We start from the raw sequence: 26,266 nt of genomic DNA on the forward strand, positions 1-26,266 counted from the left end.
AAAAAGACTAATTCCTTCCACTTTTGGGTGTATAATTAAGTTGAATTAGCTTTTCACACTAAAGTAGGTTCAAATATTGGTTTGTCTTACCCCACGCATCCCTTATTATATACATACATACATATATAATTTAATTTATTTTTATTTTCTTATTTTAACACATATAAAATAATAAAAATACTTTTCTCTAAAAAAAAATATAGAATTTTATAATATTTATTTATTTGTAATTTAAATTTTAAATACAAATGAGAATGAGAATAGGTTTTTATGAATGAGACAAGATTGGGATAGGGCATAACCCATCTCAAACCCACCTTGTGACAAAGAATGACCATCAAATCATAAGAATAACTTCTCTTAGACCTAGTGTAGATATATGCTTTACTTATGGAGAAAGTTTTGCAATGGAGAATGGACTTAAATAATTGATTGAAGTAATGTGAGAATATATTAAAATTAAAAAATGGAGTTTCTACCTTAGGGGCATTTTTGGAATTTTATGTGTCCCAATACTTCCACGTATGAATATAGATCATTGTTGTGATTTCATTTATGGAAGTCGACTAATTTTTTGGGAGAATTATGTTTTGGGGGTAGATGGACCCCCAAATTAACAAAAGGTCCATGTAACTCTTCAAATTGAGCCCAAGACCCAATAAAAGTATGGAAATTGAGTTGAAGGATATCATCCTTCAGTATTTCCAAAAATGCCCTTTGTTGATTTTGAGAAAAATTTTTTTTTTTTTGAAAAATACTTTTATTTAATTTAATATTTTAAAAAAATATTTTTTATGTAATTTAATATTTTTTTAAATACTTTTATTTAATTTAATATATTTTAAAAATAAATTTATTTAATTTAATATTTAAAAAAATATTTAATTTAATATTTTTTTAAATACTTTTATTTAATTTAATATTTTTGAAAAAAAAATTAATTTAATATTTTTGAAAAAAAAATATTTAATTTAATATTTTTGAAAACTACTTTTATTTAATTTAGTATTTTTGAAAAAAAAAATTATTGAAAAAAAATTATTGAACTTAATTTTATAAAATATTTTATATGTGTTCTTAAAGGGTATATTTGTCCGTTACTATTTCATATCCTTCAACTCAATTTGAAGAGTTATATGGACCTTTTATTAATTTGGGGGCCCATCTACCCCTAAAAGATAATTCTTCCTAATTTTTTTGGGGCATGAAAGAAATATTTTAAAGTTGTGCAAAGTTCAAATCAATTATTGGCTTGTTTCATAAATAAAGTATTAGAGCTTATAATTTAATAATTTATTCCTAATTAGGAATAAACTAAAAAATGAATTTCATTAAAAGTCTTGTTAAATTATTTCCAAAATTATATTATATAAATATTCTAAAATTCTTGTGGAAGATATTTTAGAATAGTGATATAATTGCAAATAGATAACTTAAATGGAATGAATTAATAAAATTAGAAGACAATAATAATTTTCTTTTTTTAAAAAAAAAAAAAACTCTCTTTCTCTGTTGAATCCTTAGCCTCCAAAAGAATTTTTTTTTTCTTTTCTAGATTGTTATTTTTTCAATATATGGAGAACCTACATACGCAAGTACACAAAGATCAACAAGGGTGTTGTTGAAGAGTGTTTGGTAAGAAAGTTTCAACAAAGTTTATGAATTTATATAGGACAAATTTAGAGACACCAAAGACAAGATTCTAAACAGTTTTAGATTTTAAAATAATGGTTTCGATTTCTAGTTAACATGAGTGATCTTTTATGTTTTTTATTAATATTTTGAATAAGGTAATTTTGCATTTGAATTTATTTTTTGAAGATCTAGATAAGAAAAATGATTTGTTTTTATAAGTCTAAAAATTCTAAGGTTTAATTTTTTTTATAAAATTTTTAGCTTTACTTTGCCTCATCTACTCGAGGAAGACGCCCATCAACTTCTAAGGACTCAAGGGTTAAGTCTCCTTCATCTCCGGACCATGCTTTAAAATACCAATCAGAAGATCGAGAAAAGAAACATTGTAAATGCAATCTATTTCTTTTATTTCTTCCTACTCAATGTCTAAGCTAGTTGTAACAACCATTGCCGCTTCCATAAAAAATGAAGTGGTTGAGATGGCTCATGCCATAACCAACCTTATAAAGATTATTGAAGATAAGAACTCATACATCGCCTCCTTAGCTAGAGAGCAAGCTTCAAATGCAAAATATCACATAGTTCAGCCAAGAATGGTGCAAATTTTCTATTGTATATTCATTAAAAAGCATCCTAAAGAATTGAACAATGAGCCTTGCAAAAGAAGGATTCATGTGAACCTTGATGAAGTAACAAAGCCAAACAATACTAGAATCACTTTTATATTGTTTGACTTTATATGATTACCCACTTCACTAATGTCGTTTATAGCTCTCCATTAAATTTCCTTACAAGAATGCACATCCATCAACTTGAATTGAAGTCAAAATAAACAATGCTCCTCAAAACAAAGCTTAAACTATATGATGTTAATTTACACGAACTGGAAATGTTTAAGACACACAAAAACAAAAGTCTTCTCTATTGAAAACCTAAAAAGATGATTTAGGAAAAACCTAGTATTCCAGTAAGACTAAAACACTAGTTTAGCGAAGGTTATGGCCAAAAAAAAGAAAAAATTCTTCCTCTAAATTACATCATAACTTAAAATGGGATCTCACAAACACTCCATGTCATCATGCAATTTTGGCAATCTATATATTCAAGATTTATGCCACAATCATAATTCATAACATAAACAGGCAATCATGCAGGTTTATGCCACAATCATCCACCCAATTAGTGAAAAAAAAAATGTGGTTCAAAACTAGTTTAGTACCCCTCACTTTTGTGTTTAGAAAGCAACCTAACAATCCCAAGAGGATGAGAAGACAACTTGATGTGATGGCACATCCCAACAGTTTGCACAAGTTAAAAGGCTCTATGCAATTATAAAATGCACAAAATGTGGACAACAAGAACATAACAAAAGCATCTTATTTAATGAGAAAGGAGAACACCAACAATCAACAAACCTAAGCCCAAGCCCAAGCCCAAGCCCAAGTCCAAGTAATAGGCTTACTTTACCTTGCAACCATGATGACTTGTGCGCTCTTAAACGGCTTATAGTCACAGTTTTTTGTTGATCAAGGCAAGTAATTAACTTTTTTAATAAAAATTCTTATATCCTCTATACTTTTATTCAAAGTCTCAAATTTTCTTCTTCCATTTTTCTCATCCCAAAGCAACCCAGTGATGATGCGTGTCAAATTCTCCTATATCAAAAGATTCAATCCAATAAAAATATTCATACTCACCATTGCTCCATATTTAAAGAAGTTTTACGTCTACCCGTAAAAGAAAACGAGACTAAAAGAAAAAAGAAAATTACTTGATACAAATCTTATAGTTTTCGTACTACACATATAAAACCTTATTTCCTAATTTGCATATGTCGAAAAGATGTTTTGTTGATAAATCTTTTTCGTAACGACAATGAGTAGCTTATAGTTTAGGTGAACATAAGAAATCAATAAGTGGGGAATAGATGCCAAAGTTGAGAAAAGATAGACATCGGCAGCTATTGATTCTAATGGCAACTTATGCTAACTTCTCATCAAATTAATCAAGGGCAATGTCATGACATTAAAAAAATCAAGGGAACATGTTACATTAGTATCCAAAGGGATTGTCGTTAATGGGATGCACTGCAAGTGGATGGAAGAGTCATAGGTAAGCCAATTAAATACTTGAGAGGCATAAATAATGGAAAAATTAAACGTGGAGAAAAGAGGTATAATTTAAGGGGATCCCATGTATTTAGTTATTTATTTATTTTAATTTTTTAAATTTAAATTATTAATTTAGATCTTACCATTTTTTTATGTGCTTAGATTGGAGAAAATAGTAAATAAGTTCCAACCGTGAATGGTGTCGACTTCATTTATTTTCTTGCGCAACTTGGCAGGAAGTATATCATCGGCTGGTCCAATTTTGAATAATGTGAACGCTAACGGTCTGCCTTTCCTCACCTTCCTTCTCTCTAACGACGACGTCGTTTTTGACCCCACCGCCCCGCCTTGTAGTCTTCACCGAAAAGGTCAAAGAGGAAGCTCCCCGTGGACCTCCAACTACCAGCACGAAGACGATTCTATTTTCTACCTTGAACTCCCATGGGGCCCACCTTATCATAGTGCAATGGACGGTCGGTGATCGGTTTGCAGCCTTAACTGCCACGCGTCGGGCCCTACTGGATGCCCTCTCGAACGTCCCAATGACGTTTATGCTTTTCCATTATGACCGCCCCTGCACGAACGTACTAAAATGCGCGGACGGTGCGATTGATTACCAGCGCGCCTTGTGAATTTCGTTGTCATCTTCCTAGGCGAAGCAAAACCCTAATACATTTCTCCCTCTTTGTATTTTGGTTTGCGTTTTTGAAGTTTGCATGAGAAATTCACATTTTCATTGGAATTTCTGAAAGGCTTGGTTGAATAAAGTCCACAAAATCCAAAGGAATTTGGTTCTTCTTCTTCTTTTTTTCCCCCTTGAATAATAGCTGTGCAGAATGGTTCAGATCAAGGAATTGTATCCTTTTTCCTATGCAAATTTGTTCTCTCTGTGAATGTCTCTGAGCTGCTAATTTATTTTATTTTATTTGTTTTGTATATAGTCCGTTTGGTTGCTGAGAAAACGGAGGAATATAAAAAAGAGAAATGAAATTTTGTTGGTTTTCTAAAAATGGAAAGCACGTTTTGTTATGAAAAATCTGAGACTGAAATTTTATTTTATTTGATTTTCTATCATTTTCCTGTATTTTCTCACCAACCAATAGTGAATTGCTCAAAATTGTTGTTCTACCATATTCTATAGTTCAACAGTTGTTTTTGCTCTGTTTCAGCTGGAACATAGAACCCACCAACAGAGTTGGCGAATCATTTCTGTATTTTCAAAATTCATACGGGTCTTCTTCATAAAAAATTGAACGCGTCAATTGGATTTCAGCAAATATCCAGTAATTACCAAATCTCAGATTATTCCCAGCATCCCAGTTAGATAATTTTTTATAGCAATCTTTAGATATTAAAATACTCTGTTTTAAGGAATTATAGAGAAACTGGTATGCCTCTTATTCTTGTATGAATCTTTTTTCGTTTCTATGCTTGGGTTTCTTTAACTTAAATTTCCTTTGTGGGGATTTCTACCAAGTCGAATAGTCATGCCTATGTCGTTAGAAGAGGTAAACGAAGTTAATGAGTTATGATTTGATTACCCATCATCTTTAAATTGAAGAATTTGGAGTTGTCTGCTAAACTATTTCTTGAATTGCAGTATCAAATAGCTCAAATGTACATGGTTCTAAAAATGCAACAGCAGACTACCACAAGTGATGAAGGGGTAGAGGTCTTGGAGAACAGATCTTTTCAAGATGATGCATTGGGAAAGGGACAGTACACATCAAAAGTTTATCGTCTTCAAAGGTAATGTGATTGTTGCTGGACATAATAAATTTGTGGAGTTTAGTTGTTGTTTACAAAATTGGCACTGTATAATTGCACCTCTGATGTTATCTTCCTTGGGCTTGGAAAATAACAAGATTTGCTTGAAAATTGACCTTATGCCTTTCAACAGTTCACAGAATTAAAAATGTAGAGGCTTGAACTGAATATTTGTACCCAAGTAACATACGTTTATTCTCGTGTGTGTCTTTCTCAAATGTGGCAAATTGGCCTCCTTGAAAACCACAGGGAACAGACTATACCCAAAAAAGAAGAAAGCAACTGAGCAATGCCTACTTTGCTTATCAGAGACTAATTAGGGGAGAGGGCTTTGTATGGTTTTCTGCTTTCAAAATTTTAGTGTGTTAACTCTCTACCCCGTCAGTTGCTCCCTTGTGATTTTCAATTCATTTCAAGAATGTTTTTCTTTCTATTTCTTCATCTTTTATGTTTTGGTTGTGTTTTTTTTTTGTCTGTTTATTTTTTCCATTTGAAATATATTGTTACTTGATTCATTTATCATTGGCATTCATTAGGTTGTAATTGTTTTTTATTGAATTTTTGCAGCAAAGTTCCTGCTTGGCTTACTACTTTTGCACCTGCAGATGCTCTCACCATGCAAGAGGAAGCATGGAATGCATACCCAAGGTGCAAAACAGGTTTGCCATGTTAACATGATTTCACACTTGGCTTGATATGTTTCATCGGGAACTTCTATTAATATATTTTTTGGTTGTTTTCTGAAATTGGATGTCTTATTCCCAGTAATCAAGGTAATTATTTTCTTTTTTCAATTTCAAATCTTCTATTTTCTGAATACTCTTTGCAAAGTTTCAGTTTATAGTAAATCAAACACTTCCTTGATTCTGCATTTGTGCAGTGCCCATACTTTAACAAGTTCTGTTTAGCCATTGACACTGTTCATAAAGCTGACAATGGACAGTCAGAAAATGTAAGTTGCTTCGAAATTTCTCTTTTTATTTTTTATTTTCACTCAAATTCATAGCCTTAAATTGGCATTTAATTATTCAATTATGATTATATTCTACCTTTTCTTTTTAATTGGTTTTTTGAGGGCACCTAACTGAAAAGTCGACAATCTAGGTGCATGGTCTAAACAAAAAACAACTAGCAGCAAGGCAGGTAGAAGTTATTGATATAGCTTCAGCTGCAAGAGACTATTGGAGTTATGTAGTTGGAGGAAATAGTGTGGATTTCTCCAAATTCAGATCAGCAAAAACTGGGCGTGGTCCACTTTTGGAAGGATGGCAGGTTGGAATCTACCATAACAGTAACCTTATCATCTTTTTATATAAAATTATGGATTCATGTAGTTTATAATCATGGAAACAATCCTGGTGTAGTGCATGATTTTCTAAGTGACATGGTCTTGCTCTATTTTTTCTCCTTTTCCTCTTGTTCATTCTTTCTCTATCATTTTATTTTTGTTTATTGGCATTCCTTTTGTGGGAATCCTGCATTAGATCTCTATTGTAGCATTCTCCTTCAAAGAAACTGTTATCCATATCACTTGAAATATATGGATAATAAGTGTGTACAATAAATATACAAATAAAGTAAAGTAAATAAAAATTTGAAACTCACAACTAAGGTTGATCGAGGTTAGAGTTTGACTCTATGTTTTTAAGACAAATTTGTCTCACTTAGCTGCCTACGGTTTATTGACAATTATCTCCCAGGATGCAACAATCACTTTCTTGTGATAGTAGCACTTCAAATCACAATAAACAGCGAATCACTTGGTGATTTGTATTCTCTTGAATACCAAATATCTGGTAGAAAAGAGAAATGACTAGACTTAAAGCTAAGGAGGACTTAAATGTTTTAAATGACAAGAAAGGAGAAAGAGTGGAGAGAATGGATGAATGAATGAATGAGAAATGTCAGGGGGGGGGGGGGGGGGGGTTCCTATTTATAGATTTATTGGTGACTTTAGGAGAGATGTCTTTTTAAAATACTAGACATATCCTTTGAAATAAGTACCAAATATCTGGTAGAAAAGAGAAATGACTAGACTTAAAGTAGTATCCATTAGGAAAAGATGTATCCTAATTTCCATTCACCTATATAAATATTCCAACAGAAACTTCTGAAGACATTCTCCTCAGTATAACACTTCTCTGTTCTCGTCCAACTGTTTCAAGGAGCTTGTCGCTCAAAAAATGTGTAGGGCATTGCATCTGTTCTTTTATGTATATATATTTCTAATAGTTTTATGTAGTAGAACTGCTCTAACCTTGTCACTCTTTACTTTTGTTTTTGGCTGCTGCATCTTTGTGGATCAAACCCTTTGCAAATAATTTAGTTGAATGCTATGATTTTCATTGTTTATTTAATCCTCATACAGTTTCAGTTTTAGATTTATTGGCTGTGAATTGTGATTTTTGCAGAGCTGTGATCCAGTTATGACAGCATACAAATTAGTAACAGTAGATGCACCATATTGGGGCTTCGGTAATCGACTAGAACAAGCTTTTCTAGCGGTATATCTCTTATACTTGAATCAATCTTGAGATATTACTTTCAGTCCATCTTTTTTTGCCAAGGCTGATGTCCAATTGGTTTTTCAAACTATTGCTGCATGATATTTGTATTCAAATATGATAACCCACTTCTTGACATCTCTATGAACATCAAGTTAATTTTTCTCTTTGAAGAATATATTGGGGTTTTTTTTCAATAGGCATTGAAGAATATAGTGGGTTAATGACAGGAATCTTTGGTTGCATGCTGATTTATCAGTATTCAAGCTTATGATTTAGACTAATTTTGAAGAATTAATGACTAGAATCATTATGATTTTTAACATAAACTAAAGTTCTATGCCAACTCAGAGATTCTTGTTAGAAATTCCTCTTTAGAAGTTTTTAAAGATCTTCAGAAACTGAAATGACACCCTTGGTATTAAGGTTTGTTGATTCTCTTATTGATGTTCCTCTTACAAAGGAATTTTGTTGCAGTGGCAATGTTTTCAAAGCTATAATTGGGGGTTCTATGACTGCAACAAAATTGAAAACATTGCCACTGCAAAAAAATTCACAACTTCACAGTCCTGCATCCTTGTCTTGTGATGGTAGTGGTTGGAGCTCTATAAATTTGTGCCTGTGTTGTATGCAACCATCTGAACTGATATGAACTTTAGTCTTGCAGATAATTTCCCAAAACCTTTCTGGTTTCCTCGTGAGCAAAATTAACTCTTCAATACCAAGCCATACAATTTGAAATTACTGATTTAAAATTTAAACTGAACATGAAATGAAAGCAAGCTGCCAACTAAGGAAAGGCTCCTTTTCCTTTTGGTAGCAAGCATAACACTTCACATTCAAAATGGCATAACATAAGACACAAGGGCCATTTGAAGCAATCAGATTCAGTTCTACATTTGTCTTTGCTATTGGATGAAATCTATAATGCTCTAATAATTGCAACTTCTTATTGTTCTTTCATTGTATGCACTATTTTTTTTTTCTTTTGTTTGAGTGGAGCATATGTGACTGCATTCTAAAACTTAAACTCTTATTGAGCTTTAAAACTAATTAAATCTTTGTTGATTTTGATATGTTTCCATAGGGTGAAAGGGCACTTTTCCTAGAGAGTCATCGGAATTGTTTTGGTTGGATAGATGAGTGGTTTGGGATGACAGTGCAACAATTACGTGAACTTGAAGAACAAACCAATTCCTCATTAGATGTGGTAAGAAGGTCCTAGATTCCAGAAAACGATGTCATCTATTTTTTTATTATTATTATTATTTTTGCATGGTAAAAAGGTAAAATTTCATCAGGCACCAACTTATCCCATGATATGAATTTTCTGCTTTCCATGGTTGACTTGGATAGATCTGGTTAAGGGTGCTCAGTTCTCTCTCATCGATGTCCTATAGAGAGTTCACTATTGTTTCAAATGAGCATCCTTCCTGAATTTGATAGGGAATAAATCCTTGTCAAATTGTGACAAATTAGCTAATGGGTCATGTTTATCTCCTCTTGACAAATATAAATGTTCCTGCCTCAAATTCCTGCACTGATGTTTTGGGTTGTGCCATTTATTTATGTGGCATCCAGAGACTTCTCCAGAATGAGATTTATTCTATTGTTTTCCCTCTGGGTTTGGATCGATAATTTAGAATTTAGATGTAAATTTCCCAAAACATTTAGGGGAAAGTGATGCAGGGCATGAGATATGCAATGGAGCTCAAGGGGTTTATCCTTGAGGAGAAACACAGACATGAAAAACCAAAGCACTATTTCCAAATGTTGTAGCAATGCAAATAGATTCATTGACCAAGGGTCACATTGAAAATATATTTGGTAATTTTTTGACAAAAAACAGATTTTTGAGAACTTGTTTTCTTTGTGATGTTTTAAAAACTAATTATACAAATAGGGAGAAAAGTTAAGAACATTCCAAGTTTCAAAACAGATTTTCATTGTAGAAAACATAAGCATACCATTTTTGAAAATTGAACTGTTTTTTAAAACGTTCCCAAACAGGTTCTTGCATGTGAAAGTTCATATTCAATGTGCTTCATGTGTCTCATAATTTCAATAGTTGAGGTTCATGAATCTTGCCTTTCTGATCTTTGAAGTTGGCAACATGATCTGATTTTCACTGATTGTTCCCTTCTGGAAACAGAAAACAAGTACAAAAGATTTGGACAGAAGATGGGCATGTGACAAAGAAGAAGAAGAAGTGTATATGAAGAAGCCCCAGCTTAACTCTGAGCAGCAAGGGTTGGTGAATGATTCCACTTTTACCAATGCACCCACAAATCAGCTTCTTTTTTAACATTTGGATATTCATCTGATTTAATTACTTTCTACCTACAGAAAATCATTCATAATTTTATTCATAGTTTTTTATTGTAACATATGAAATGTTACACATTGTTTATTCAAGATTTACTCATGGAGATTCTAATTTTTGCAATATTTATTCTTCACATCCTCTTTTCTTTCTCTTTCACAAGCTGCATGTATATTTAAAAATGAAAATATAAATTAGACAAGTTACGAAGGATCCTAAAAATGATAAGTAATTGCTTCTGAAGGAGGAGCCGATGCCCCCGGTACGGCAGTATAGGTAACTTGGCAAATATCCAGTAATTACCAAATCTCATATTATTCCCAGCATCCCAGTTAGATAATTTTTTATAGCAATCTTTAGATATTAAAATACTCTGTTTTAAGGAATTATAGAGAAACTAGTTAATAAATATAATTAAAATTAAATAAATTATTTAATGTCTAAATAAAAACATTTTAAATAGATAAATAAATAGACAAATAATAATAATTTTTTTAAATTGTTATTTTTTCTTTATTTCCATCGCAATTTTTTCCTCAGATTTCCCAGTAGCGAGCTTTTACAGTCCTGAAATCGCCCTTGAACTTTTTGAAAAGTCACTGCTCCCTCCCTTCCTCTTCAAAAAACCCTGGTTTTCTGAAACCCTGAATCCAATCATAAAATCAAGGGGCCTCTATTTCTCACGATGCATCTTCTACAACTTGCCTCAATTTAAGAATTGGTAAGTTCCTCTCATATTAAATCCTAGTTTTTATTTTCCTTAATTTGATGTCTGTTTGGTTTCTGAGAAAATACGGGAAAGGGGCGGGGTTACTGTGAAATTTTTGAGGGAACGAGCGTACCGCCTCACCTGGAACCCATCAAGCCAATAATTGAAATATACTCTCCTCCTCGAAGACACAACTGCTTACGGAACTGTTTTCCTTTAGGGGTTGGACTGGGTTTTGATGAGAGCCTGAAATTACATTTTATGAATATGTTTGCTCTGTCAATTCGTTTGGTTTGTGGGTTGATATGTTGCCTTGTGATTTTGCATTATGATTGTTGTGTTTGTAGACGAAAAAGAACGCTTATTTCATGTTTCTCGTTGGAATCAATCTTCTATAAGACTATAACCTCTTTCCGATACTCATTGACACTGAAAATTGGGTTTTTTTTGTTTGCTTAGGTTTTAATTTTTTTTTTTTTTTTAAATTTTAAATTTTGGGATATACACAAACCCTAACCCTATTTCTTCATTTTCTTTCCCGTAACCGGCGGTACCGTTGGTCACGGCCGGCAGCAACAACCTGGTTGGGCACAGAGAATTTTTTTTTTTTTGTTTCAGTGTAAAAAAAAAGCATAAGTTACCAAATGAAGAAAAAATCCTTTTGTTGCCTGTGAGAAATAAAAAGAAAGAGAAAAAAAAAAATTCATAACAAAGTTCTACAAATCAAGTAAATGGGTTTATGAAATGCTCATAAATCCAACTTCATCCATTCATAAAAGAGATTAATTAGACTTGGTTTCTTTATTGGTAAATTACTAAGAAGCATCTCTGTGCCTAGTAGCCTAGTCTTTATGCTTTTGTATAAATTAATAATAGATATCGCCATTGCCAAAAATAAAAATTGCTCAATAGAAGAAGCTTAGATTTATTCAACTACAAAACTTAAGAATGCATTAGACTATAATGCAAATAATAGAGTTTGGCCTTTTTTAGGTTCCTGATGTGGACGCTGAGTTGGCCCAAGATAGTATGAAATAACACCTCAGACCAGAGTGCATGAAAATGAATTTTTTTTTAAAAAACAGTGGACATATCTTGGGTTTTGAAAATAATATTATTGGGAAATGGGCCTCCCAAAACACAACTTTCCCAAAATTCTGAAAACTTCTGTACTTTTACTTCCAATATGAGTAAGAAATAATAAATGTGATTAAACCCTAAATAAGATTTGGTAGCAAAAAAGTTAAAATTAAATAAAATTCAAATTATTTTTTAATTTCATTTAAGATTTTTTTATCATAAATCTTAATTTGTACATTTCATCCTTTAAATTATAAATATATAAATTGATTATTTATTTTTTTCTAATTTTAAAAAATAAAATAGAATAAATAATATTTTTAAAATAATAATTAGAAGTTATTTTTACTAATTTTTAAAAATAAAAGAAAAATATAGAAATATAGAAAATAAAAATAAAGATGACACATTTCTTCTTTTATTGAAAATTTTCTTTTTTCTTTTAATTTCTTTAATATCTCAACAAATTTTTATTAAGTAAATAAATTTCAAATCAAATTTTATTTGATATATAGTACATTTATTCATTTTTTTAATAATTTAAAATTTAAAAATCAATTTAATTAATATTATAATTTTATAATATTTAATAACATTAAAAAATTATAGATTGAAATTTGTTTTAAAATACTTGACTAATTTATTTTTCACATATAAATCAAGTAAGATTTAATACATTAGATTTATTAATGATACTGATCTTGTTTGGTAATTGTTTTCGAAAAATAGTTTGATATTTTGTAAAACAAAAATCTATTTAAAAATCTAAAATATTTTTAATATTTATTTAATATTTTAAATATATGCTTTAAGAAATATTTTATATTTATAATTATTATATATGTTTATATAATTATTTAAAAAAAATCATAATAAATAAATAAAAATAATTAAAAGATGTTATTTCAAACTTACATTATTTTCTGTTTTTAAAAACATAAACAGTTTATAATTGTTAAATACGTTTTTAAAAAGAGAGCTCTCTCTTTTTAATAGTTTTTATCCTAATTAAATAAAAACAATCCTAGGACGGAAGCGTGTGTAAATGAGATGAAGACGAGGAAAGTAGACAAACTACCTGCACAAAAACACTCTTTCTTCCTACTCTCAGGTATGGTGGAAGAATTTTTCTTTTTTGTCTTTTTTTTTTTTTTTCTCTGAGACCTAGAATGGCTACGATGAACTCCTTTTCGATAACCTAGTTTGTTCCCTTTTCAATTTTTATTTTTTTTTATTTTTTCATGCAAATTGAGGGTTTGGGTATAATCTTTCACGCTAATTGACATGGGCAAGCTGGAGAGCTGCATATGTTTAGGCTTTTGATTTGGGATTGGCTATAAATTTGAAATTTTAGGAGTTGTAGTTCATTCATTCTTTTTTCTGAGAGTAAAGTCTCCTCATTGTAATTTTAGGCTTTTGTTTTATTGAGGACCTGATTTCTTATTGCCTAGGGTTTTGATTCATGAGTAAACAGGGGAACTGGATGCAAATTTAGTATTTTTAGGGTTTTAAGCGATTATTTCAAACCTACCGACTGATGTAATGTTGTTTTTTTTTTTTTCTTTCTCCAAAAATTTAAAAAAAAAATGATATCCTTTTTTCTCCCCCTTTTTTTAGGGTTTATTTGAAAGGGATTTTGATTTCCTATGCTGCTCAGTTTATTAGGTTTTTTATTTATTCAATCCAATGTGTGTAGAAAAATGCATTGAATGCCTTTTGATATTAATGTAGGTGTTAAGCCATTGCCAACATAATTTAGAGAGAGGTGTTTTTAGCATAGTATTCTTATGTAATAGTGAGCAACATTTTAGGTTTTATTTGGGAAGTGTTTTCAAAAACAGTTTTTGATGATTGTTTTTGAAAACTATTCTCCGATATTTTGTAGGAATTTGGAATGTTTTTAACTAGTTTTTTTATGTTTTAAAATAATTTTTTTAAAATAACTTTTATATCATTTTTGATAATTCTCTATATCTATATGATTATTTTTTAAACAGCCATCAGAAAACACTTTATGTTATGTTTTTAATAATAAAAAACGGTTTTCTATGTTTTGATTCTCAAACATGTTTTCTTGTTTTCTTTTTCTTTCTTTCTTTTTTTTTTTTTTATAAAAAATCAGAATATTGTTTTTGAAAACAACTACAAAACATGCCCTTATCTTCTTGCTGTTTATATTTCTAACTTGCAAGGAGATCACCATAGTACTATATTACTTATTTCTAGTCATTGTTGAGTCCTTTTAGCCATGTCTGTGATTGTTTAATTTTAACACAGAAATGCTCATAAATCCAACTTCATCCATTCATAAAAGAGATTAATTAGACTTGGTTTCTTTATAGGTAAATTACTAAGAAGCATCTCTGTGCCTAGTAGCCTAGTCTTTATGTTTTTGCATAAGTTATTAATAGATATTCTTACTTCTAGGGTTTTTTGGTTTGGTAAATTGTGTGGTTTTATTTTAAGTTGATCTCTTTATTATCATATTATATACTAAGTTTTGTAAGTTCTTAAACATTTTATGTTTTTGAAATATATGAATTTGAAAAGTTGTTATTTGAAATTTCACATAATTTGATTTTCGTTTCTGAAACAAACCAAACATTGAAATAGGAATGGGAAATAATTTTCCAACTTTGAATCCAGCTATTACCAAGCATTATTCCATTCCAGGAATGGATGACCCTTTCCCGTTACTTCTTTTCATGAATCAAATGAAGCCTAATTGCAGTTCCGCTTTGGGTCATTGAGAAAATATTCTCCTAAAATTCCAGTTTTTCAATGTGCATGCCAACTATAACTGGAGGGGTCTTCATTTACTCCTAGATGTGCTAAGACTTTTCCTCGAAATTATTTGCATTATAGTCTAATGCATTCTCAAGTTTTGTAGTTGAATAAATCTAAGCTTCTTCTATTGAGCAATTTTTATTTTTGGCAATGCCGATATCTTATCTAGTGAAATTTATTTTACTTAGAGGAATATGTATTAATTATCTTCTTCTTTTCAAGGGTTTGATGGGGCCAAGATGGAAAGGGAAGGGCGCAGAGGCTAAGGCACTTGCAGAGCCCATGTCGGAGATAGTCTCACAGCTTCAGTCTTCTTTAACACGTTCAGATTCTCAAGGATTACTCTCAGGGTGCAGTGTACTTCTTGAAGCTGGAGCAGAACAAACTGAACTTCTTAATCGCTCATGTTTTGGTCGACCTGTTATTACAGCCGAGAAGGATAAGCAATGGTTTCAGTTGAGCATGGAGGAAGCATTTTACCTTTGCCATTCTCTAGGATGTCTCAAGATTGTTGGTGAAGATAATCATCTGAAGAATGACGAAGAACTATGGCAGTACATGAAATCTAGGAGAGAAACTTTCCCAGATTTTTACATGGCATATTCTCATCTTCGAATAAAAAATTGGGTTGTGAGGTCAGGATCACAGTATGGTGTGGACTTTGTTGCATACCGGCACCATCCTGCTCTTGTTCATTCTGAATATGCTGTGCTTGTCTTATCAGAAGAAAATGAGAATGCAAATGGACGATTGAGGGTGTGGTCTGATTTTGACTGTACAATTCGACTTTGTGGAAGTGTTGCGAAGACATTGTTAGTCATACACATCAATAAAAATGGTCATGGCGCCACCACTCCTTTGTGTTTAAAGAAATATAGTGTTGAAGAGCGCACAATCACAAGATGGAGCGCAGAGCAATGTCGTGAGGTTCAGACCCCTGAAACCAGTTCCAAGTAAGAAACAGAGTTGGATCTTCTTCTGCATCTTCTGCCATATTAGGTTTGTTTATGTAACTGATTCTAGTCATATCTATTTCATCATAGGCAAATTATCCGAAAATTGAGTTATCATCTGAACCCCAGCAACCATGAAATTATTTTTGGATTGTTAACATCATAAACAACGAATCTTTTCGTACTTGATGTCATTTCAAAATTGGTCTCATATATTCCATGTATCTTGTCCTATTTTTATGAAATTGAAGAAATGGTAGCAATTCAATTTTCCCATTTCTGGAGTGGATCTTTCCCATGTCCTTGCTCCTTTTTTCTGTTTTGATGGTTGGGGATCAATAAGAGGGTCCACTTTAAACTAGAAGATTTTCATCTTCAAAATGTAATGATTGTATCCTTATGTAATGCCTAAGAAATATATGTAATGATAGTGTCATTTGTCTTATATCATGAAACATGGTGTGATCATTATTTTCTCCACCCTGAATTGAATATCAAGATTTAGGGAGCCAAAGACAGATCTGTTGAACAGATAGGTGCCTATTATTTCATTTGAACTGATTTCTTTTACCATTTGATTATTCATTTGACAGCAGAGTAGAATAAGATCCACTTTGCCTTAAAATAAGCCATAAAAAACATCACACACTTCACTTTAAAGCAATTTTATTGTATAAAAGATAGTACCCATGCTTTCTCAACACTCTTAGTTCTTATTTGATTACTCTCTCCCTCCCTGTTTCTAACATTTGATTCTGAATGCGCATGTTACATGTTTGCCGTGCCGGGAGCATCGGCTCCTCCTTCAGATGCAATGTTTTCTGAAAGCAAACTGCTTTTCTCTCCACGTTAGTATTGTCAAGGTACCTACACTGCTATTTATTTTTTTTATTTCTTATGTGTCCATGTTGACAAATCTATATCAAAAGGTCGTTTTTAATTTGGAGTGTGTATGATAATGTTTTTATTAGAGGGGCTTATTTTTTAAAAGCATTTAATGCTTCTCTAGGAAGCATTATAAATGATTTTTCAACTGTTTAGAAGTTTTTTTGTCAATTTTGTGAACTCGTACTTTTTCTTTAAAAGCATTTTTTAAGTTAATAGTCTTTTCTAAAAACATTTTCACACAGATTTTCAAAATGTGTTTGACAATGTTTTGATTTAAAGTGTTTTTAATGAAAGTGCTTCGAAGAAAATCATCAATTAAATGTTTTTCTATGAATCATTAGAAGTGATTTTTTGACTTTTTAAAAGTACTTTCTAGATTTTATCAATTGTTTGGTTTTTATTTTTTTTTGCCCAAAAACTGTTTTAAGTTTGAAGTGTATGCAAAAACTACTATTTAGAATATGTTTAACTATGCTTTTAAAAAACATTTTTAGTATGCTTTTGTAAAAAAAAATTAAAAGTTTATTTGACAACTGTTTTCAAGAATAGTTTTTTGTTCTCTAAAACAAAAAATATAAAAAAATCAAGTTTAACAATTAAAAACTATTTTCTATTTTCATAAGAATAAAAAACAAAATATTTTAAAATAATATCTATTAATCTTTTTTGTTATTTTTATTTATTTTATTAGGATTATTTTAAAAAAATAATTATATTAATATATAGAATGATTAAAAATAAAATAATAAACATAAAAATTATTTTTAAAATATATATAAAAATATTAAAAATAGGTTAAAAACACTTTTAATATTCAAAACTTGCCAAACTCGTGGTCTCAAAACTATCTTCCATCCTTTAGATGTCAAGATTGTCTCCTAGACACAATATTGTCTCCTAGACACAACCAATTTGGAGGTTTATTTCACTTTCCAAGCCGCTCTTGTATTTACTATTTAATACATGAACAAACATCTTTCTTTTTCAAAATTAAAGGTTCATAGAAAGAAAATAAACCATCATGATCATGCTAACATATACAGACAACCTTCGGGGAACAAACCATCCATGGGTGTGTCCCAAACAGAACCCACCCTATATGAAATATAGAATCAAAGAAACACATCCGCCATAAACTTAAAGCTTCAAATATCAACTTCTAACCATGAGGAAAATCTTCATTCTAGTTAAAACTGGATCCTACTAGGTTGAGACTTTGTCATCCTTGTTTCACCATATGCCTCATCATTATCGATTCGGCGATTGTTGCGGAAAGCTGCACAGGCAACCACATAAACAATAACCAGGATGATCAATATGACAATGTTGATGACCGAAACCTTCCTCCAGCTCTTCTTGAGGCTGGCCAGCACACCAGCTTTGCAAGAGTTGCAGGAATAGCACAGTTGCCCCTGATCGTTGCTCCAACTATAGCAATCAGAGTTGCTTCCCACCATCCCATTCCCAGTGGTCCAAACCGTCTCGTTTACGTATACATAATCGCATTCTGTAGGGGGCTTGCAGCATCCTGACTGCACAGACCAAATGAAAAAAAAAAATTAGTTTTTCCACAAAAATGAGGTTCATCATTTGGGTCATGCATCATGTAGTTTAGATGTGTAGTGAAAAATGTGTTGGAGCACTTGAATTTGGATGTAGACCACAAATTGGACTAGACCCACATCTCCATAAAGAGGAATCTAGCTGTGCTATAAAACAATGTTGAAAATTATGCAGTTTATAATATCATATAGACCTTCTCACCATGATTCTATGTAGATACCCATCAAGGGTAATTTTGAAGTAACCCAAAACAGTGAAAGGAAAAAAGTTAACTTTAGGCTCCATCTCCAATTATTCTTCATTTAGATGGTCTGAATCATATGGAAAATAGTGGCTTCTTCCCATTTCTCATTTCTTTCGGCCTTGTTTGGGAACTAAACTTCTTGTCGTTAGCTTAAAAGCTTCTTGCATGAGTTTCAGAGTTCCTAGGGGAAGCAATATTTTTCTAACTTTTATATTAAAATTTTATTTAAGTCATAAGCCTTTGAATAAAATTATGAAACACACGCAAAAGTTCTTAATTAAAAAAGAACCTTCAACTTTTTTAAAGTCATTTCAAGAATCAAACAAGGCCTTCATCTATCATTCCACAGCTTTTACTACGAAGAGCTTTTAACAAAATCCATTTCAAAGACAGTGTACGAGTCAAAGAAGAGGATAGAAGAAGAATCATTCCACAGCTAAAGACCTCAATTATTTCTCCAGGGAATTTTTTATTGTATAAATGGAATTCATGAAAGATCCCACATACACTTTACAACAGCATGTGAAGCAGTATGGACAGCCAAAAGGAGGAAAAGGTATGGAGCCTTTTCCCTGCAGGCATCTTTTATTAGTGTTGGGTACTCTGTATTCTTTCCACCAAAATATTCAGCAGAATGCCAAATTTCCTGTTTGGTTGCTGAGAAAAAGGAAGTTACCCTAAAGGACAAAACTCCTAGACAGAGACAAGCAAACAAAAACAAAAAAAAAAAAAAAAGAAACTTCAGAACTTGGGATGCAAGATTCGAACTTTCAGTTATCTACCCTCTGATTTACGCGCTAACTTTAAGCTGGCAGCCAAAATATCACAAAGGATATTCCACTAAAACGGAAAAGAGGCAGAAAAGTAAAAGGAAAGGAAAGACAAAAGAGCTGCCAGGAAAATATGTTCTCTTTGTAGTAAAACGTGTAACCCTCCCCTTATCATTATATGAATTTTTTTTCTTAAACGATAACTTACATAGCAAGGCAATTTTCAAGGGTTTGAAGAAAAAAAGAGGCAGCCTGCTAGGAAAAAAATATGCCCCAGCACTCAATTATATCTCTCCGTATAGTTATCAAAGCAATCAATCACTTCTCTCCATGTCAAATTGTCAATATCAAAAGGGAAATCAAATAATTGAAGAAACATAGCCTTGAATGGCGGGTTTGCCAGCAAAATATCATTATTGTAATTTGTAAGTTATTTAGCCACCTTCAAAGGTGCTCTCAATTACAGGTCAGGGGCCAGGGCCACATGGAAGGGGTTGGAACAGTAAGAATCATCCTTTTAAAATTAGAAAAGAAAAGTTTCAGTTGTTGAAGAAAGAATCATTTCTTGTGTTTCATAATCATTTGCAGAACCAGAGATACCCTCAGACTGTAAAACTCTAATTAATCACCCCATTATTAAGCCTCCATTGTAACTGGTTTATGAACCACAGATCACCACTTCCTAGAAAGAAAAATTAATAAAATTTCTAAAACCACAAAGAATTCTACTTAGGGATAGGCTGAAATCACATATGCGGTCTGTTTTGCTTTTGTTTTTAACTATTTTTTTGAAAATGAAAGAAGCCAGCGCCATAATTGAAAGGAAAAGGAAAGAAAGTGAAAGGAAAAATAATGTTCTGACCTCGATAGGGCTGAGTTTTCTGCGGTAAAACAAATCGGCTGACTCGGGAACACCGCCGATGTTCCTCCCCATCTTTGCACACTCCTTGGAGTCCCTTACACATGAGCTGATCTTCCTCCAGTAGCTATCATCTGATACGCGCTCCTCCAGCCAACCGGAGTAGTCCTGCAGATAATAGTCCAGATAAACCCGGTTCGGCATCGCCCGACCTGAACCTTTGTCCGTGACAGCGTAGGCGAAGATCACGAAGCCGACTAGAGCAGCGATGACGAAGAACATGGCCCACAGGTAGAACCACATGAGGAAGGTGTTCCGGTAACAAGCTCCGGCGAATCCGGCGAGGGAGATGACCATGATGGCCACTCCGATGATGATCAACGGCCACTGCAGGAACTTCATGCAGTCGGTGTTGTTGGCTCTGCTGCTCAGCCATATGCCACCGCCTAGTATGGGGATCGATAGCAGGAACGTCAAGAAGTTTAGTAATCCGATCAAGTGGTTGCTAGTTCTCATCTCTCTAGATTTTCTCTCTTCTCTCTCTGAATTTTCCCTCACTTTCTTTTTCTGTACTCTGGTTTGTTTAACCTTTACGAATCTTATAGTGGTACTTTCAAGTTACAGAAGCGGGGACTATGGTTAATGTGGAAAAGTGTGTCCGTGTTTCGTATTCGCGGAGGATCAGTCGTTGCCTTCTACTGTGAGTATAGTAAAGGCCCGTACTCGCCATGTCTATTTTATTTTATTTCTTTACCACGAAATTATCCTTAAAAATACTAAAATAGGACTGGGAATATTATGGAGGAAACATTTCTAAAACATATCTAAAAGCATTTGTAATTATTTCAAAAAATAACTTTTATTTAAAAACCTAAATATAAAAATTAGTTTTTCAGATTTATTAAATTTTTTAATAAATAATTAAAAAAAGTATTAATTTCTATTTTAAAAAATAAAATATTAATATTTTAAATTAAATCCTTATTTATTTGAATAATTTTATTCAACACATAAATTAATATTATTCCTTTTAACTTTTTATTTTTAAAGTAAAATTATTATTATTATTGTTATTATTTCATCCTACGCATCTAGCCACAATGGCCATAATCAAGTCTGACAACTTCCTGGTACGACACCCACCCACTCTTCTCTTTTGAAACAAGAAAACATGGGATGTAGTAACTCATCGGTTCTCGACTCTAGCCTCCAGTCAATGCGGCTCCGACGAATTCGAAACGATCCGTTTTCTGGAAATGTCTCCCGACCGGTCTAAACGTCCAAACTTTGGGTGGATGTCTTGAGTTAGCGTTAAATTGATCGGTTGAGGCAGTTAACTCAGACATGTACCCAAAGTTTGGACGTTTAGACCGGTGGGGACACATTTCCAGAAAACTCCAAACCGTCCACTCAAACCCCCGGAAAAATGGCTACAAAGCTGATACGCTTTCCCACACAAGACAAAATCAGATACTCAGATCTTATCTACTTCACATCATTAAACTGACGGCTCAGATCTTGTGATCGACAAAGGGCACTGAAGCTTTCTGTCTGAGCGCACCGCACACAACTGCCTTGATCGTGGCGGGCCCAGTTTTCTCACCTTGGAAAAGAATTGTCGGTGACCCATGATCATTTTTGGTCTGGGTCAAACTTATCTTAACCGAGTTTCTTTTTTAAATTCAAATTACACAAAATATCTGGGGAATTGGGGTTGGGTATTCTTTTTTATATAACTAAGCTGGTGTGTAGCAAAAGATCTCAACCCTTTATCACCGTTGATCTCGTTTTGTCGCCTTTTGGCTCTCACCCTTACATCACCTCTCAGTCATTACTTCGATTTTGCCTTTATACGCCATCCCTGGTCAGGATGATTTAATTTATGATTTTTCATTTTCTTATAAAATCTATGAATTTTGAAGTCGTTGAGATGATGATGAGTTGGGTTTGGCATGAATACGTGTCTCCTCCTTGAATTTTTTTCTTTTTAACACCAAGTCTTATTTTTACATATTTGATTGTTAGTTGTTATCTTCTCAATGTGCATACTTTTATGTCTATAGAAAGTGAATAAAAATCATATTTGTGGAGGTGTTAATTTATTTATTTAGGATGATAATGCCCTTGTTGTTGGGCCAAATTGGGCCTCAAATGTTAAGCGATCCATCTCTAATGTTACTATCCGTTATTAAATCAGAAAAGTCATCAAATAATATGATTGAATGAATTGAATTCATTATAAATATAAAATTTATATATTATTAAATTTTTAAATAATTATAATTAAAAGTTTTTATATAGTTTAATATTAAATCATGATAAAAGATGATATATAAAAATATTAATATTTTTATTTGTTAAATAATAAAATTACTATATTCAATAAGGATGTCAATTGACGGTTTTTCAAGCACCTACCCAAGTTTGTTTGTTAGCACTCTGCCTTGAGCTTGGCCTCGTTGAGAGCACCTTGACTCCATGAGTGGACTATGATTTCAACCAGGTAGATGATTCCAGGGAAATGGGGACTTGGTGCAAGAGTACTTACAAATTAAATTAATGAAGGATGTTGACTCCACTTGGTGGGGGGAGAAATTTGTTAGCACTCAGCACTAGGGTCTCATAAAGGGCACCTTAGATTGTTTTTTATTATTTCATTTTAAAACCAATTGGTGCAAGCTAAATCTTTTACCATATTTTACCATTATCATTTGAACAACTCATCCATGAGCTTAATAGCAACGTTATTGAATCCCCATCATATGCTCCCATTGATCAAATCCATGACCTTCAAAATGATATAAATTATTGGATTGAGTTTTAATCGTGCCCTGCTCAACCCCTAAGATAAAGGTCAATTTATCGAATACGACTTTCTCTTATCTCGTCATATTCCCCTTATATATAATATTAAATAAAAAAGCATTTTAGTTTTCTTTTTATTTTTCAAATGTAAAATATTATTTTTTATAAAACTAAATTATAAATATTTACTCATTTATAAATTATTTTTATTGTTAATCAAATTTAAGATTTTGAAATTAAAAATAATAAAGAATTAAATACATAAGACGTATCTGAAAATTTGTTACACCCACCTCGTTCCATTTACTTATTTATTTATTTTATTTTTTGATAAAGATAACAATAGGCATAAATAAATAGTACATGTTTGACATATATGATTTGTTTCAAAGCCATCCTATTATTATGATCTCAATATTTAATGATAAGAAGGGACAGGAAATGGAAGAGTCACATAAAAATTTACTATTTATTTTATTTATATTTTAATAATATATATTTTATTATTTCTTTACACTAAATTTATTATAAGACACTAATATAATAAACATAAGTTTGCCTAAAATTGATTTGATTTTACAGACATTTTTCGTCTTTTGTAAGGATTAGGAGTTGAATTTAACATTTTACGTTACTAAACGTGCGCTCTTTAAAGTCTTAAGTCGGACGAATCAGGAAAAAAAGGAAAATCCTTTTTGATTTGGCCTTTTGTTGTAAACAAAAACAGGGTGTAACATATGATTATGTCTGCCTGAAAATGTGCATGACAAATTTCATTCGGGTGGGCAGGGTGTTCAATCCCACATGCCCACGTGTCCATCTTTAATTCTATATAATGTATTTGATAATAATTTATTTATTTATTTATTTTGTATTTGCTTCATGTTTCTAAAGATTTATAACTTTAAAGTAATAATGAAGATAATTATGAATTTGTGATGATTTATTTGAAAAGTTGTGTCATGTGGGACAAGCCACCTATTTTATACTTTCTGCCACACCTTTCTTTTAATAATTCTCCACTATGCCCACTGACTCTTATTTTCCTGCTCCAATATGCTTTTTTTTTTTCCTTTTAAATCGTTTTAAAAAATATTTCTTAAAATAGTTTTTAAGTAATTTTTTTTAATATTTTAATATTTTAAAATAGGTAAAGTATTTTATTTTTAATTATTATTTTTAAATAGCATTCAAAAACTTAAATAAAATCAACTAAAAAAAATATTATATCGGTTTTTTAAAATAAAAAACTGTTTTATATTTTTTAGTTGTAAAAAATGATTCCTTATTTAATTTTTTAGAGAATAAAAACTATTATGAAAAATAATTACCAAAAGAAATAAAACTTTATTTTTAAGCTTAAAAGAAGATGAAAAAAAAGACAACTTTAAAGTGCATGAAAAATATTTTAGACTTAAGTGCGCCCCGATAATATTATTTTAAGTTTTCCCCTTACAGACATTGTTCTTAAAATTATCGTCTTCTCCCACACAAAAAACTTTGCAACGTATGTGTTTACTATTTTTTTAACAAAAAGTTACCAGCTTCCATTCCAAACTTGGGGTTGGGCTGATTCAGAGAATAATAAACTGCCAGGCCCAAGCCCGGCCCACTTGAGGTCTGAAGGTGGGCCGGTACGATAAGTAACATGAGAAATCAAAGCCCAAATGGCAAAATAACAGGCTAGGGAAAACTTGGGTGGGCCATTTTTAGTTTTAATTGAGTTTTTTGAACTAGAGCTTAGGCCCCAAACCAGAGTTTATTTTTTTTAATAATAATAATTATAATTTTATTATTCTATACAAAATAATTTTTTTTAAGGAAAATGTTAAATTATAATTAAATCATATATCTTTCATTTTGCTAGAAAGACATTTTATTTTATTGATTAACTTGACTAAATTAAATCTAATTTGACTAAATTGGGTTTAGAAAAATGATTAAATTAAGGTGGTGTTTGTTTTTTTACTTAATTTTAAATAGAACTTTAATACTTAATAGTATTAAGTATCAAACTATTTGTTTTTATATATTTTATTTATATTAAGCATTAAAAGGTAAAATAAAAATAAAAATTAGCATGTTATTTTTTTTATTTAGAAAAAATCATATATTTTGACTTTTTTTAGTAAAAATTTTAAAATAAGCCATGAAAAAAATAAAAAAACAAACAATCTAAAGTATGAAATCAAATTATTTTCAACAAAAAGTTAAAAAAAACAAACACCCTCTAAGTTGACATAAGAAAATCCTCAAATTCTAAGGTCATGTTTGTTTTTTTGGTTTTTTGTTGAAAATAATTTGTTTTCAGAATTTAGATTGTTTGTTTTTATATTTTTTTCATGAGTTATTATAAATTTTTTACTAAATAAAAAAAGTTAAAATATGTAGTTTTTTTTAAATACAAAAAATAACATATTGATTTTTATTTACTTTTTAATACTTAATAGAAATAAAATATTACGAAAACAAACAACTTGATATTTAACACTATTAAGCATTAAGTTTTATTTAGAATTAAGTAAAAAAACAAACACCGCCTAAATCTCTTAGTCTAATATAATTTAAAAAATGATAATTTTTTTTTGTATTTTAAATAAAATAATCATTAACACAATTAAAAATAAATAAATAAATAATGTGGAGGTTCGAGTTTTAATAACTACTTTGGACTACCAAATTCTAATATTTTTGGATTTATTTATTTTTTTCATTTTTCAATTCAAAATTGAGCTTATCTTGGTGAATACACCAACCCAAAAGGTTGGTTAGGCACAGGCGGAACAGATCGAGCCCACCAAGTTTGGACCCTATTGATATGGGCCTTCCGCGTGGGCCCTCGGAAGGCCTGTTTTGAAGTTTGCCCGGCCCATGCGCTAACTTCCAAGTTCCGAGTCCGACGCTCAGGATGGACTGTTGGATTTAATTGGCTTAAACAGACCTTAACTTGGGTTGAACAATCAATGTCAGCCAATTAGGAAAAAAAATAAGACAAGTACAATTTTGGTTGGGCGCTCACCGTATTATTTGCTTTAGTCGTTCCCATTGCTTCCGCATTGTAATTTGTTTGACTTTTTAATCTTCGATGGCTACAACTTTTCCATACCTAAAAGGTTTTTCGCTTTATTAAAACATTTTATAATGTCCTTCGCACTAATCCACTTAGCTATATTTCAAATAAAAGTTACCCAACATCCAACCACTCACATTTGTTGACTCAAATTGAGATGTTTGGACCCCATTAGAATACCAAAAAGATACCTACCAA

General features: G+C 31.4%; 3 protein-coding genes and 1 long non-coding RNA gene across 5 annotated transcripts; 3 read left to right on the forward strand and 1 right to left on the reverse strand.

Moving 5' to 3' along the window:
- Window positions 1-4,081: 4,081 nt before the first annotated feature.
- On the forward strand, window positions 4,082-5,562 carry LOC132253936 (uncharacterized). The gene is made up of 3 exons (XR_009465828.1): window positions 4,082-4,602; window positions 5,224-5,254; window positions 5,347-5,562. It is a non-coding gene; the product is annotated as an uncharacterized LOC132253936 (long non-coding RNA).
- Window positions 5,563-6,224: 662 nt separating this feature from the next.
- LOC100250073 (uncharacterized) lies at window positions 6,225-10,476 on the forward strand. Its single transcript, XM_010652815.3, has 6 exons — window positions 6,225-6,286; window positions 6,394-6,465; window positions 6,618-6,785; window positions 7,925-8,017; window positions 9,105-9,227; window positions 10,170-10,476. Exons 4-6 carry the CDS (start codon window positions 7,940-7,942, stop codon window positions 10,320-10,322), a joined length of 354 nt encoding a protein of 117 aa, XP_010651117.2. The 5' UTR covers window positions 6,225-6,286; window positions 6,394-6,465; window positions 6,618-6,785; window positions 7,925-7,939; the 3' UTR covers window positions 10,323-10,476.
- Window positions 10,477-10,822: 346 nt separating this feature from the next.
- Window positions 10,823-16,314, forward strand: LOC100255233 (tRNA-splicing endonuclease subunit Sen2-1). 2 transcript variants are annotated; one of them, XM_002284837.5, is made up of 2 exons: window positions 10,823-11,061; window positions 15,139-16,314. In XM_002284837.5, exon 2 carries the CDS (start codon window positions 15,145-15,147, stop codon window positions 15,871-15,873), a length of 729 nt encoding a protein of 242 aa, XP_002284873.1. In that variant the 5' UTR covers window positions 10,823-11,061; window positions 15,139-15,144; the 3' UTR covers window positions 15,874-16,314. The 2 variants fall into 2 exon arrangements, with proteins under 2 accessions (XP_002284873.1, XP_059593411.1); XM_059737428.1 differs by lacking the exon at window positions 10,823-11,061 and adding an exon at window positions 13,122-13,240.
- A 1,362-nt stretch (window positions 16,315-17,676) lies between these two features.
- Window positions 17,677-20,966, reverse strand: LOC100260311 (tetraspanin-3). The gene is made up of 2 exons (XM_002284835.5): window positions 20,197-20,966; window positions 17,677-18,289 (listed from the first exon to the last, which is right to left on the reverse strand). The coding sequence occupies exons 1-2, from the start codon at window positions 20,707-20,709 to the stop codon at window positions 17,945-17,947; spliced, it is 858 nt and encodes a 285-aa protein (XP_002284871.1). The 5' UTR covers window positions 20,710-20,966; the 3' UTR covers window positions 17,677-17,944.
- Window positions 20,967-26,266: the final 5,300 nt, after the last annotated feature.

Source organism: Vitis vinifera, chromosome 6, assembly GCF_030704535.1.
Source record: "Vitis vinifera cultivar Pinot Noir 40024 chromosome 6, ASM3070453v1".
In the NCBI taxonomy this organism is placed as follows: Eukaryota; Viridiplantae; Streptophyta; class Magnoliopsida; order Vitales; family Vitaceae; genus Vitis; species Vitis vinifera.

Bases quoted from the DNA above. Each gene is read 5' to 3' on its own strand.
- LOC100250073 (XM_010652815.3), top strand. From the start codon at position 7,940: ATGACAGCATACAAATTAGTAACAGTAGATGCACCATATTGGGGCTTC. The intron at 8,018-9,104 runs GTATATCTCTTA...ATGTTTCCATAG, and splicing joins TAGAACAAGCTTTTCTAGCG to GGTGAAAGGGCACTTTTCCT. The intron at 9,228-10,169 runs GTAAGAAGGTCC...TTCTGGAAACAG, and splicing joins CCAATTCCTCATTAGATGTG to AAAACAAGTACAAAAGATTT.
- LOC100255233 (XM_002284837.5), top strand. From the start codon at position 15,145: ATGGGGCCAAGATGGAAAGGGAAGGGCGCAGAGGCTAAGGCACTTGCA.
- LOC100260311 (XM_002284835.5), bottom strand. From the start codon at position 20,709: ATGAGAACTAGCAACCACTTGATCGGATTACTAAACTTCTTGACGTTC. The intron at 18,290-20,196 runs GTCAGAACATTA...TGGTCTGTGCAG, and splicing joins GAAAACTCAGCCCTATCGAG to TCAGGATGCTGCAAGCCCCC.